General features: G+C 36.1%; 1 protein-coding gene across 1 annotated transcript; it reads left to right on the top strand.

The window, feature by feature from the left end:
- Nucleotides 1–5285: 5285 nt before the first annotated feature.
- LOC126810870 (high affinity choline transporter 1) lies at nucleotides 5286–13334 on the top strand. The gene is made up of 9 exons (XM_050536191.2): nucleotides 5286–5787; nucleotides 6114–6303; nucleotides 7275–7382; nucleotides 9326–9481; nucleotides 9962–10110; nucleotides 10961–11113; nucleotides 11582–11711; nucleotides 12249–12475; nucleotides 12665–13334. Exons 2-9 carry the CDS (start codon nucleotides 6132–6134, stop codon nucleotides 13217–13219), a joined length of 1650 nt encoding a protein of 549 aa, XP_050392148.1. The 5' UTR covers nucleotides 5286–5787; nucleotides 6114–6131; the 3' UTR covers nucleotides 13220–13334.
- The last annotated feature ends 295 nt before the right edge of the window (nucleotides 13335–13629 follow it).

The raw sequence follows: 13629 nt of genomic DNA, 5'->3' as shown, positions 1-13629 counted from the left end.
GATTTTCTACACACCCGAAACAAAGACTTCTACAGAACTGGAATAAAGGCTCTGCAACACCGATGGCAGAAGTGTATTACATTGAAGGAGGACTATGTTGAAAAATAATGCATTTGATTTAAATTTCTTGTTTCTTTCTGTGTCAGACTCGCTACTTGTCAATTACCCCTCGTAAAGTCAATAATACATGACAAAACAATACAATACAGAAATTGTTCAGAATATTCGAGCAAGTGTTTATTCTCTCCGAAACAGAAATAAAACCGCAGAATTTACATAGATACTATCCCATGTTGGCTTAGTAGGCAATGAGTCTGCAGACAATCTGGCTCGCAAAGGGCTCAGCCTCTGCGACACCGAAGACTTAAAATATAGCGTAACTTTAATAGAATTAAACTAAAATTAAATCAGAATGGAAAAGTGGGTTAGCCACAGAAAATACTTTTAGATTCAAATTAAATAACGATCTGGTTGTAAAGACGGGGGTCAATCACCGATCGCGCAAACTTTGTTGGTTAATCATAAGACTGAGAACTAAAGATTTAATTACCGACCATAAATATAAACCAGTAATATAAATTTGTTTTAATTATTCTGTTCTGTGTTGCTGTTGGGTCTTCTTTTCTTTTCAGGTAACTTTTTTTTCTGGTAAGAGTCACACACGAGAAAAGCTTTAAAGGACTGCAAACTATAAATGATTTAACGCTGAGGTTGTGAACCGTTTTAAAGGAATTGAAAATAACTTGTAACTAACTTTTAACTGTATGTAACAAATTGGACGAACATTTTTTAATATATAAATAATCCACGGGTCCAGCTTTTCCACATAAAGCAAGCGGATTATTTCCAACGGTTTTTTCCCAATCTGCAGTGATGACACCAACTATCAAACAGCAAAAGGGAGAAGAAGCCCCGGCCGCTCTCCTCACGACAGCAATTTTAATGGGACTCTTTCATATACAAGAACATTTTTTTATTATATATATATAATAGTGTTTTTCCTTTATATAGAAATTAATAGCAAAAACAACGACCTCTTGGAGGCAAAAGAAAGCTATTTTATTGAGAAGTACCACCCGAAACTTAATTCTAAATAAGAGAATATTTGTAGTCTGTAGGCTAAGAAATAACTACCCTTGCCTGTATAATAATGTAACTATGACAATGTGACGTCATAGACTATTGTTAATTGAATTATTGTTTAATAAATGCCTGAAGAGCCGCTATCGCGGTGAAAACGTTAGCATAAAAATGTAGTTTTATTTTGCCATCTTTAATTTCAATTATATATATATATATAATAACTTAATTAAATCAATATCATATTTTAATGTATTTGACGTTAAATTTGTAATAAACAACAACTTATGAACTAAATCGTGTAACACGTTTGGGGTGTCTGGATGCTTTTTGTGAACAGACTTACCGCTTAGTCTCTTGCTGCTTTCAAGAAGAGATCTAATATACGAATTATTTGAAGGATCTTAATAACCATGTACCCATTTTAATGCATATATGGCAGATTTAAACATACATTGTGCAAGAGCTAAATCTGCCTATTGCGGGTCTCTCTTTAGGCCTAAAAGGTTTTCTAAATTATTAATTAGACATAAATTAACTTATCCAGGCCATAATCAACTCTCGATGGCATCGGATTTCTGCGATATTAAATAGATTAAAACACTTCAGCCATATTGTAGGAGCGAGACTTAGCTTCGAACAACCAGTACGGTTACACACGTCTTGTCAAACCTTCAATATCTTCGCTCGTAATAGAGTAATTTGAATGAAATTTTCAAATTATTCATTTTATATTATCTATTTTCGAACTATTATATCAAGAATGGCTAGCCCTTTATCTAAATCTTACATAAAATATCTTTAATAGTACCTGGTGATGAAGATTTACCGTCTACACATCATCCCTCTTATAACATGTACACTATGGTTATTCATTTGGAATAAGAAAGAAATTATCTACCTATGTACCTTCCAACAGGGGAACGAGATGTTGATGACTACTTCTCCTTTCTCGGTACCGATGGCTGTTTTGGTCTAGAATCGACAAGGGTGTTTTAGTTTATTCGGGAAAGCAAATTAGAGTTTGGTTGAGGTGGAAAAGATGAAGCCGGGCAAAGAAACGTGAATTTACAAAACCCTAAATAGATGACACTCTTTGATCAATACATTAGCACACTATCAACAGTGGAGGGGGGGGGTGTAATTGGTCGAATGGTTGAACCATATGCTAGTCTCGAAATTACCTAGTTTGTGTCGAGTGGACATTAAATCCCATATTTAATCTTGGTCATAATTACATTTTAAAGTAACTGTCAAGAGAAGTTCACATATAGTCAATACACTGATGGAGACACAAAATTAGCCATCCGTGATGTATTCATTGTGCCTTTAGTTACATGAAAATAACTCGCGTTCTTGTCAGCTAATGTATTTACGCCTGACGACTCTACGCGACAACTTAAGCGACGAGTTTGGTGACAAATATCGCCGTAATTTAACTGGAGGTAGCACACTTCACGACTACCCTTGCGATCGAACAAAATACTTGTCACGTGTTTCGTCATGTGACATCTTTAAATGCTTTTTCGTGGTCAGCGTGTTGAATATTTCAATTAATATTGTTTTTGTACATGATGATGAGGCGGTGGCATATCCGTCTAAGTACAACGCTGGTCAAGACCAATGCGTTTATAATAATCTAAGTAACGAGCTCAATTTGAACGACTCTATAGTATGTCTAGAAAATACGCTATGAGTATGAGTCCAGAGTATCCTAAATATAATTAGCTCTCTCTTTACCAAACAAACAACCAAGATGAGAACAAATAAGGCCAGGTGAGCGATTGACTGTCACCCTCCATTTTCTCGCTACAGGTACGGGAGAAAACAACGCCCATTCTAATGACCATCTATGAATCCTAGGACTATATTGCTTTATAGATGGAACACCGTCTTCATTAGCCCAGTTCGGAGCAAAACAGTAGGACGTTAAACCCCATTTCATTTCATTTATAGATGGAACAGTCCACTGGGCTTAACGTCTATATTCGACATGTTTCATCTTTTACAGTTCACACGTTAGATTAGTGCCAGAATTGCAAAGTTAATTTCAATAAGTAAGTTAGGCCTAATTTAGATTACCCGAGCCACTTACAGATGCAGCAGAAAAAAGTTTAGCGAAACCGTGTGTGTGGTTATGTCACATAATATTGATTGGTTTAATAGGTGATTTATTTCCTTGATTGTCGCTTAACTAGTCGCCCAGGTGAGTACATTACACGATTTGTTGCCGACGAAGTGAAGACTTGGCCGATCATATCAAATATGATAGCGTCCGGGTGCACACACTAGGCGATGTATAGATTTTTCATCGTCGGCGACCAAAATCGCTTATGCTGTCGCGTAGTGTGCGCCAGGTACTAATTGTTCATCTATACGTCTACAGTGATTAAAGGATATGTCCCATCGAGGCTAAAATTAGACTCATAAAAAACTTTTTTTATCTGAAAATATTACCAGTGAAAATACAAAAATAGGATCTCCTGTAATCTTATTAAATAAAATAACAATAGTATTATTGAATTTCAAATTGACAGATGTTTTAAATAAGCTTGGAAGATCAGAGAATGTCGCCTTTCCAGCCTCGTGAGTTCCCTCCCACTGGTAAAGACCCATACACACAAAGGAAATATTGAAATAAAATTGTAGCATATGGTAGTTCCGAAATGACCTAGTTTATGTCGTGTGGATGATAAAGTTATTAAAGTCAACAATATCGTTGGTTGGCGTAAATGTCATCCTCATACGAACAGGTTTTTTTCGTCCATCTTTATGGCATATAAAATACCACGTCTTCATATTATGACAAAAAACAAAATGTTACATTTAAAGTTTGTATCTTTCAGGGCCGGGTTAACCTTGCCAAATTTCAGAGCAAACTTCACAACCTGTTATATCATTATTAATGCATGTATGATCTCTGACTTGCTGACGGGGGGGTTGGATAGCCGAATGGTTAGCACGTGCGCGCTGTATCATAAGGTCTGTCATTGAGTCAACTGGCGTGGTTTCGATTCCCCGTTTGTACGTGACAAGGACTAGGGTCGCCTGTCCAACCGGTTTTCTCCGGGTCCTCCGGTTTCCTCCCACTGCCAAAGACCCCCGACGCGCAAGCGAATTATTGAAATAAAATTAAACCATAATAATGTTTATCCCGAAATGACCTAGTTTGTGTCGAGTGGACGTTAAACCCCATTTCTCTCTCTATCTCTCTCTCTGACTTGCTGACGAACTGGTGGGTGGCGTGATGGCTCAGTGAGTAAGCGTTGGCTCCCTAACCTGGAGGTTCCGGTTTTGGCCGAGAAAGATCATCAGGATTTGCCGGCGTGGTTCCTCCTTGTCAACGGTGTAGGATTGAGGGCCTGGAGAGGGACAATGTATAGTCGTTAGGAATGGAAGGGGCGCAAAACCGCCATCCCGTGTACATAAAACAACCCCTGTCCAGGCAAAATATTTCACTCATTGCACACTGTAAGACGTATGCCCGTCTTCATTGACCATGTCGTTGCAGAACTGGCGGCACTCTAACCATATAGAGGTCTACCCGCGGAGTTCAAGCCCAAAGTCAAAATTAAACACGGAACTCTTTTTGCGTAAAAAGCGGCATCATCGAAATCAACAACCAGGAGTTAATATGGATCCCCGATTGTTTGCCGATTGAGGGCCCAGAGAATGATCTTCATACTGTCAACTTAAATTAGAATCCCTCGGTCATTAAATGGAACTTTTGATAGTGTTCTCCACCCAAATTTGGGTAGCCCGTAACTCCGGCGCTGGGATCTTTGCGGATTCGGTAAATCAAGAATTTTAACAAAGGTGACACGACCAGTCTTAAAGAGGCAAACTATGTGTTGGAGGTTTGGAAGTTATACCAACCATCTCTCTTGTTTCCCTGTGACGTTTGCGGGGATATTTCAGTGTTAACCGATTTTAAGCAACTCCATTTTAAAAAGCAGTTATCGAAATAGCAGAGAATGACCATTCCGAGTTATGTAATCCATTAAAATCTTTCCGTGATTGTTACGCAACGATCAGTGGAGGGTTTTCAGAGTTTTGGCTCTGAAAACCCATGCACATAAATGTATATTCGAAAGAGCTTTGATTCCCCTGGGCGTGTTGCTTTATAAACTACATAAAATTAGTGTATATTTTACAGCTGAGGGAACACAACCACTGTTAAAAATAGACATTGGGGAAGAAAGAAGGCAGATTACGTAAAAGGGTAACTGTACTCCTACTGGGGTAATTATGCGTATCGTGCACTAACCTACAGTATAGTGGCAAGGATTTTAGAATTGTTTATTGCTTAGTTTATCGAAACCTTCGATTGATGACAATAACACAAACCTGGAAATAAGTAAGCTATTTCAAATCTCGTTGTTTAAAGTCTAGCATCAAAAAATAGAGTTCAATGAATTTTCTAGGTTATGTAATCCCGTTATACACTACCAGTATCGAAAGGGTTGTATAAAGTTTGGGTTTTTGATTTTATATTTAAACCCACGTGTATCAATGTGTATATCTTGTAAAACCTGAAGTCATTCATATTTGAGGAGTATCGATTCCGTTGGGCGTGTCCCTTTATAAAACTACTAAAAGCAGAATATATAGCTACAGGGTACACAATACATTTATTAGTAATAGAGGTTGAGAGAGTAAAAAGATATAGGTAAACCAACACCACCGGGTCACTAGGTTACTTCTCAGGTAAGTATATAACCTACTTTGTTTATACTATTGGAGCAACTATTTGTCAGAGACCCAACACATTTCGTTGGTAAATTATTTCAATGACTATTTAACTTGTTTACAAGCAAATTAATGCTATGTCTCAATGCTGGGATATTAGGTAGTTAATGTTTTTACAAACCATTAGATTTTTAAATAAACTAATTGGGTGGAAAAGGGGTGGGTATTATGGTAAAGTAAAAAGAAATCGAGGAGCGAATTTTAAAACAATAACCGTGAAACTAATGGAGGATATAATGGCCCATAATATAGTTTCATTTCAAACAAGTGTCTTTGAATTACAGATTAAAGATTTGGCCAACATGGCTATCCATATACCAGGTCTTGCAGCTATTTGTGTGTTTTATATCATCATCCTGGGTGTTGGAATTTATGCAGCATGGAAAAATAGTAGAAATAAAAAGGCAGATAGTGAAGATTTAATGCTTGCTGGTAGAAGTCTGGGACTGTGTATTGGTATTTTTACCATGACAGGTAAATGTGAAGTCATTCTCAAAATATCTAATTTGGGGAATAGACAACCTGAAATTATTGTGAACTGAGGCGGATTACACAACCCCCCATAATTAAATTTTTAAAACTTTTTTCTTTCAGAGTATCACGCTTCACGAAACTCACGCTAATTTTGTGCAATTGGCTAGTTAAATATGCACAGATTTAAAGATATATTATGGGAGATTCGATAACATAACGAGCTGGATGTTCCCACTATAACAGTTAAAAACTAGATAATGTAAAGGCACTTTGCTAAAAATTTTATTCAAATTGATGAACCGAGAACAAAGCGATTGATCATCATTACTAAAGTCAGTACGATAAACAGCATAGTCTCGATTATCCAGTTAATCGTTAAATCGTGAAGGAAAGTTATGCAGTAAATCGACTCACAATACACTAAAGATCGCAGGCTAGCGATGCCATCTAGAGTTGATTATCGTCTGGATAGGTTAATTAATGTCTAATTAACATTTAGACATTAGAAAACATTTCAGGCCTAAAGAAAGACCTGCAATAGACAGATTTAGCTCTTGCATAATGTATGTTTAAGACTAAGAGCATCATTTGCATTTTCGGAAAATATCAATTTTTCACGGCTCAATGTACTCAAATTAATTATTTATTTTTTAATTAAGCCATCAAAATCAATGTCAATGGTAGATAATCTTCGAGCTTAGATTGAATCGGATCATTAACGAAGATTGTAGCTTGTTTGGACCATATATCGTTGTCTGTAGAGAATGTAGAATGTTAAACGGTTTTCAAATCATTAAGTACGGAATCAGGGGTTCTCGAAAAGGGGAGCACAATTGAAACTTTTGAAAACGTGACTCAATCGGAGCAAATATCTAACAGAAAAAGTTGGAATGAAGCAAAGTCCGCAGCAATGTGAAATTTCTAAAACAATGCCTACCATTTAATAAATCAGTATTAATATATTTTTACAGCTTCGTGGGTAGGTGGTGGTTATATCAACGGTTCAGCTGAAGCGGTTGCTGATTTGGGTATTCTGTGGTGTCAAGCACCGATTGGTTACTCTCTAAGTATTGCCTGTGGTAAGTTTCGTGTCTATATATTTGTGTCAGTAGTAAATCAGGTTGTTAACCCTGTAGATATCAAACTACCTTAGCCTTCTATATAAACTAACAGTAATCCGGGAAATAAAATTGTTAATTTACTGATTCTAAGATGTTTATTAATAAAATTAGTTTTAATGCTTTCTTTCATACTTATTACAACTGCACATAATTATTTGAAGTGATTATTAAGAATATACAATAACGAGCATAAGATATTTGAAACCAAATAAAGTTATTAATGATTTTCTGGGGTGGTTTCCCCCTTGTCAGTGGTGTAAGACGGAGAGCCTGGCAAGAGACAACGTATAGTGGTTTGGATGGGACGAAAATCCGAGATCCCGTGTACAAATTGGCTTGCACGTAATAGAACTCTTGAGAGTTTGAATTCGAAATAAAAGTAGTCCGTAATGCCGCTGTCCGGGCAAATTTTCCCCATAGTATATTGTATTGCGTATGTCCGCCTTCATTAGCCCAAGGAAGTAACCAAACTCAAACTTTAGACTTTACGATGACAAAACTAATACGTTTCAATGATAAATACCGGATATAAGATTAGTAGTTGGCGGGATGGTGATGAATACCGGATTTTGGGTTAATGGAGTTTCAATGGAGATTTGTGGCGCATATTTGGACACGAATGTAACATATAATTCCATCAGCTACATCGCCCCAACCAACATAGAAACCGAGCAATAAGTGAATTATTTTTATACCATCCTTTACCTAATTCTCTAACATTACCCTCAGCCAGCAGGAGGTTGAAGACATCATTTCTACTATTGATTCCACAAAAGCTAGTGGACCAGATAACATCAGCGGAAAACTAATCTAATTAATATCGAGCAACCTTTCTGGACCTCTACGTAAATTATTTAACTACTCCCTCCTATAGAAAACAGTACAGAATATCTTGAAATTTACCAATGTAACTGCCATATTAATAAAAGGCGACCCACCAGACTGTGGAAATTATAGGCCCGTATCTCTTCTTAGTATCTTAGTTAAATTTTCGAAAAATACATTTATAAAAATGTCTCCAACTTTTTTAGAGACAATTCCGTCCAGAGCAGTTTTTGCATGGGGATACTAGTGTTTACCAACTTACAGATATCGCACACTACTTTTGTCAAGCCATTGACCAGGGATTCCACGCGAGGGCAGGACTCTATCACAAGCTTGAAGCTGCGCGGATACGAAGAGACACCCTTCAATGGTTCCACGTCTATTTATTCCCTCGGGAGTTCCACGGGACTCTGTTCTCAGTTAACTTCTTTTTCGCATCTATATAAATGATATTGTGAATGATATCACATCAGATGTTCGACTTTTTGCTAATTATACTTCCCTTTATCTGAAAATTGATCACCCTACCCAATGTGTAAATATTCTAAACAGTGACCTGGATACAATTACCTCAATCCTTTATCCCACTAAAGACCGAAACACTTCACTGACAACTACATAAAATCCTATTTTACCTACCCATACTCTAAATAGTGTTCCTATCAAGGAGGCCTGTGATCACAAACACTAAGGCATAACTTTTCAACGAAACTGCAAATGAAATAAACTCCATACAGGGGTTAATAACCCTCGGACCATTTTTTTCGTGAGCACGAGATACATCCACCACAGATACTTCAGATCACACATGGATCCACTACTGGCCATTATCTTATCGTAACAAAATTAATTAAGAAGTCCTTACTATCTGGTTATCTCCTGGATTATTCTTTCGAAATCCGGTTCAAAACACGTTTAGTTATTAACAGCCATGGCTGCAGTTAGACCATCTTATTAATTGATTGAATTCCCCATCTGAATCATTACATTCATAAGTCAGCATACAGTGTATACCTTTTGGTGATTAAGAACCACGCGCTGAAAGTGTACATGTACATCATTTTATTTCATTCTAGTGGGTGTATTCTTTGCTGCCAAGTTGAGAGAGAAATGCTACACGACAATGTTGGATCCATTCCAAATAAAATATGGCGAATTCATGGCAGCGTTCTTATATTTACCAGCTCTTTGTGGAGAGATTTTTTGGACAGGTGCCATTTTAAATGCTCTAGGTAACTACTTTTTGTATTACTAATTAGTTTGATGATTTAACAACTCCAAACTCAGTTTATATTACCCCCCCCCCCCCAAAGAAAAAAAAAACAAAAAAAAACATCGGTGCCGTACGTACCATTTATTCTATTGTCAAACAGATATTGTTGCATTGGTTGTAAACCATCTACTAAGCAAGATCACTTGATATTAATCATATGCTGTTCTCTGTTTTTTCATCAAAACCCACGTACCTCATCCGCTAAGCATTTTAACGTTCACTTACTGGAAACGTTGTTATTCTATTATTTATATTCCAGGAGCAACGTTATCTGTAATAGTCGATTTAAATAGTAATACATCTATTATTTATATTCCAGGAGCAACGTTATCTGTGATAGTTGATTTAAATAGTAATACATCTATTATTTATATTCCAGGAGCAACGTAATCTGTAATAGTCGATTTAAATAGTAATACATCTATTATTTATATTCCAGGAGCAACGTTATCTGTGATAGTTGATTTAGATACTAATACATCTATAATAATATCAGCAGCCATAGCTCTATTATATACTATGCTTGGAGGTCTATATTCTGTTGTGTACACTGATGTAATTCAGCTTGTATGTATTTTTGTTGGATTGGTAAGGGTTTTTTTTTATCAGAATATCTTTTTCATATTGATTAATACTCTTTCCTCCGTTAAAGTCAGTGATTTTACAATTTAATTTTTAACAAAAATGTATTAGGGCAGTTTTCATCTTGAGTTCAATTTTTGTGAATTTAAATGAGTTACCCATTACGTATTGACTGGGATTGCTTTAATTTCATCATTTTTGGACCAATATGCCGATTAGTCTGCCTCGAATATTGCTACTTTAAATGATTCCATAAAACAAGTGAGAAAATTATGTATTTGATATTTTGACAAAGCCGTTTAATACCGACAGGGAAGAACTATACAGCTTACACTGGACAAACGTTTTTATGAATTCATTTAAATTTTGGATATGTGTGCACTATTGACAAAAAAAACCGCTCTTGATAAGCAGGGTCGGCTAAAATTGATAACTAAATCCGCTGACACTATATACAGCAGCTAAGTCACTCGTCTCTTCGTTGAATTCCAACTGGCAGTGGTTCCTCTATGTTATCGCCTACGTTTGCACTGGACATCTTAATGACTACGGACGAACAGTCGGGGATGGCGCAAATATTCGACCATATTTCAACGTGTATGAATAATAATCAATTTGATCTATTTCGACAGGATGTCGCGGTGGCTCAGTAGCCTAAATAAGACGTTGGCTTGCTAACCTGTAGGTACTGTTTTGTCCGAGAAAGTTTATTGGGATTTTCCGTCAGGCGTGGTTCCCCAATGTTATGCTGCAGAAAAGTAGGACATTAAACCCCATTTCGGTTATTTCAATAGATAATAAAATAGAAGCTGACCATTAGTAACAATCTGTCATATGTTGGATGATTTGTTTTCAGTGGTTAAGTGTACCATTTGCTTTTACCCATAAGTCAGTAGAATCAGTAGGTACCAATGCTACAGAGAATTGGGTCAAGTCTGTTGATACTGCTGATATAGGTGTGTATATAGATGCATATCTACTGTATATATTTGGTGGTGTACCGTGGCAGGTATATATATATATTTCTTATATTTCATTTCTGTACAAATTAACGGGTAAAATTGTAAAAACAAAATTAAAAAATATTAGCTATCTGAACCGCTCAAATTCATTAATCAAGCATGTTTTAGCGTCTCATTAATGCTTTGTCGAAAGTGTGATTCAAGAAAAGAGAACATTTTGGATTCCATTCAGATTACCGGTATTTATTTTATTCGCAACATCCAACCATAATTCATCCATATCTTGAAATCAAACAGGACTGCACAACTGCATAAAAAAAAATAAAAAATTGTGCAATTTATACAGAACGTAGTCTGATTTATATTTATTATGTTTAGGTAGAAAACCTTTATAGAGTTTATTATTATTCAAATTTGAATTCCCAAAGGCATGTCGTTTTCATCAATAATTTAAATCTAAAAATTGATAGCCACTGTTCAGGCTGCACATGGATGATCAGTTTAATTTCTTGTAGGTCATCATACAGCGAGTTTTATCTTCACGTACTGTAAAAATTGCTACTACCCTCACCTATGTAGCAGCTTTTGGGTGTTTTACCATGGCTGTACCCGCAGTTTTAATTGGTATTGCTGGTGCCTCAGCAGGTTTGTGACTTTTGTCCAGAACATATCTCTGTTTTTACTGAATAATAGGCCTTTGGTGACTAAAAGTTCTATTCCCTGGAATTAGTTGAAGTTAAGCTTTGGAGTATTTGAATGAAATATAAGCACTGTTTTACATAATACGAATTGCAGACCAGTTCAGTGAACATTAAGATTCACTGGATTTATTTCATCTATATATATTTGGATTACACATCCACAGAAATGTATTAGCCGCTTAATAATTTGTAGGGTCCAGCAGATGACATATATTGCTTCAGCAATATGTAATAGGCACTCGGCAGAATGTATTGCCTTTAAATAAAATTCCAAAATTACCCATGTTTACATTTGATATGGTAAGCCCATGACGTCACAGTTGACTATTGGATAAACGTAACCCCACCATGTCATGCAATAAAATTTTTTAAATGCGGGGGACTTTGCCTTTAAGCATCTATGTTAGACTTGAAATATGAAATGTTAAAAGCCTCAGTATTGGAGTTTTACCATTACCATAAAGTGTATTATCTATTTTAGACTGGAATCAGACAAGTTATCCCAAACCAGAAGAAATACCTGAGAAATGGAGTATGATACTACCATTAGTCTTAAGGTATCTCTGCCCTGATTGGGTGGCATTCATTGGTCTTGGTGCTGTATCGGCTGCTGTTATGTCATCTACCGATTCTGCCATTCTTTCATCAAGTACCATGTTCGCCAGGAACGTGTTTGGTGCCATTTGGTTTAAAGTTACTGGTAGGAAAGTAAGTAGAGTTATTGGAAAAGGGCAGGTTTTAAAACGCATATCGCATAATGGAGTCTTTTCTAAAATGACTTGGAAAAGTCAACTTGATATGATATTTAAAAACATAATTTTCAACATTTTCAAATCTGAACTAAGAGTTGAACCTGCTTTAATGAATATTTATACCAAATAATTATCTTTGTTTCAGGTTTCAGAAACCGCTACAATATGGGTGATGAGGATATCCCAGATAGCAATTGCTATTTTAGCCACCGCCTTGGCAATCACTGTTAAATCTGTCTATTATTTATTTTATTTATGTTCGGATATAGTCTATGTCATATTATATCCCCAGTTTGTATGTGTTGTATACTATCCATTATCTAATACCTATGGCGCTGTATGCGGCATTATTTTAGCATCCCTTATCCGTTTTCTTGGAGGGGAACAGAGCATGGGATTCCAACCAATTGTTGAGTTCCCATGGTATTCGAAAGAACGAGGACAGTTATTTCCCTTTAAAACATTAGCTGCACTTGCAGCATTTGCCGGCATCATACTCGTCTCCAAACTAACTGATTTCCTGTATGAAAAGGGGTATTTCAGTGAAAAGGTGGATATATTCCGATGCTTCTATAACAAGGCAAAAACAGGAATAGAACTAAAAGATAGATCAACTGGCAAATCTGGACAAAACAACCCAGGCTTTCATCCTGATTTACCCTCCGGAAACAGAAAGAAATATATCATTTCTCACGATTAATGAAATAAACTTTTTCATCACACTAATTGTTGATTATGCATATATATTAACCATTTAAACCCCGTTTCTTGTAATATTATTTAACAATGTCCATTGTTTATCTCTTTGTCTATAACATCACCTAATGTAAAATATAGTTAGACAAGATTAAAATAGTATATTTTAACCATATGCAAAGAATGGACGTGGTTCTTTATTTATAAATTATAACAATATTCCTGCGGTAGGTAAAATAACCCATTTTAATAGTCCCCTGCTTTCTTCGAAAGGCGGGGGGGGGGGGGAATAAACATCGGTGTAATGAGACAATCTAATGTTTACATTTTGAAATATAATTAAGGTAATACTTTCTTCAGATTACTTTTGTTCCGATCAGATGTCGTCTGCCAGTATTTATTTCAAATAATATG

This window comes from Patella vulgata, chromosome 2 (assembly GCF_932274485.2).
Source record: "Patella vulgata chromosome 2, xgPatVulg1.2, whole genome shotgun sequence".
Classification (NCBI taxonomy): Eukaryota; Metazoa; Mollusca; class Gastropoda; family Patellidae; genus Patella; species Patella vulgata.
This window is presented reverse-complemented; position numbering and strand designations above follow the sequence as displayed.

What these genes read in the sequence shown, in the direction of transcription:
- LOC126810870 (XM_050536191.2), top strand. Translation starts at nt 6,132, where the DNA reads ATGGCTATCCATATACCAGGTCTTGCAGCTATTTGTGTGTTTTATATC. An exon ending in CTCTCTAAGTATTGCCTGTG is followed by an intron (nt 7,383 to 9,325) that starts GTAAGTTTCGTG and finishes ATTTCATTCTAG; the next exon opens with TGGGTGTATTCTTTGCTGCC. An exon ending in TATTGCTGGTGCCTCAGCAG is followed by an intron (nt 11,712 to 12,248) that starts GTTTGTGACTTT and finishes TATCTATTTTAG; the next exon opens with ACTGGAATCAGACAAGTTAT.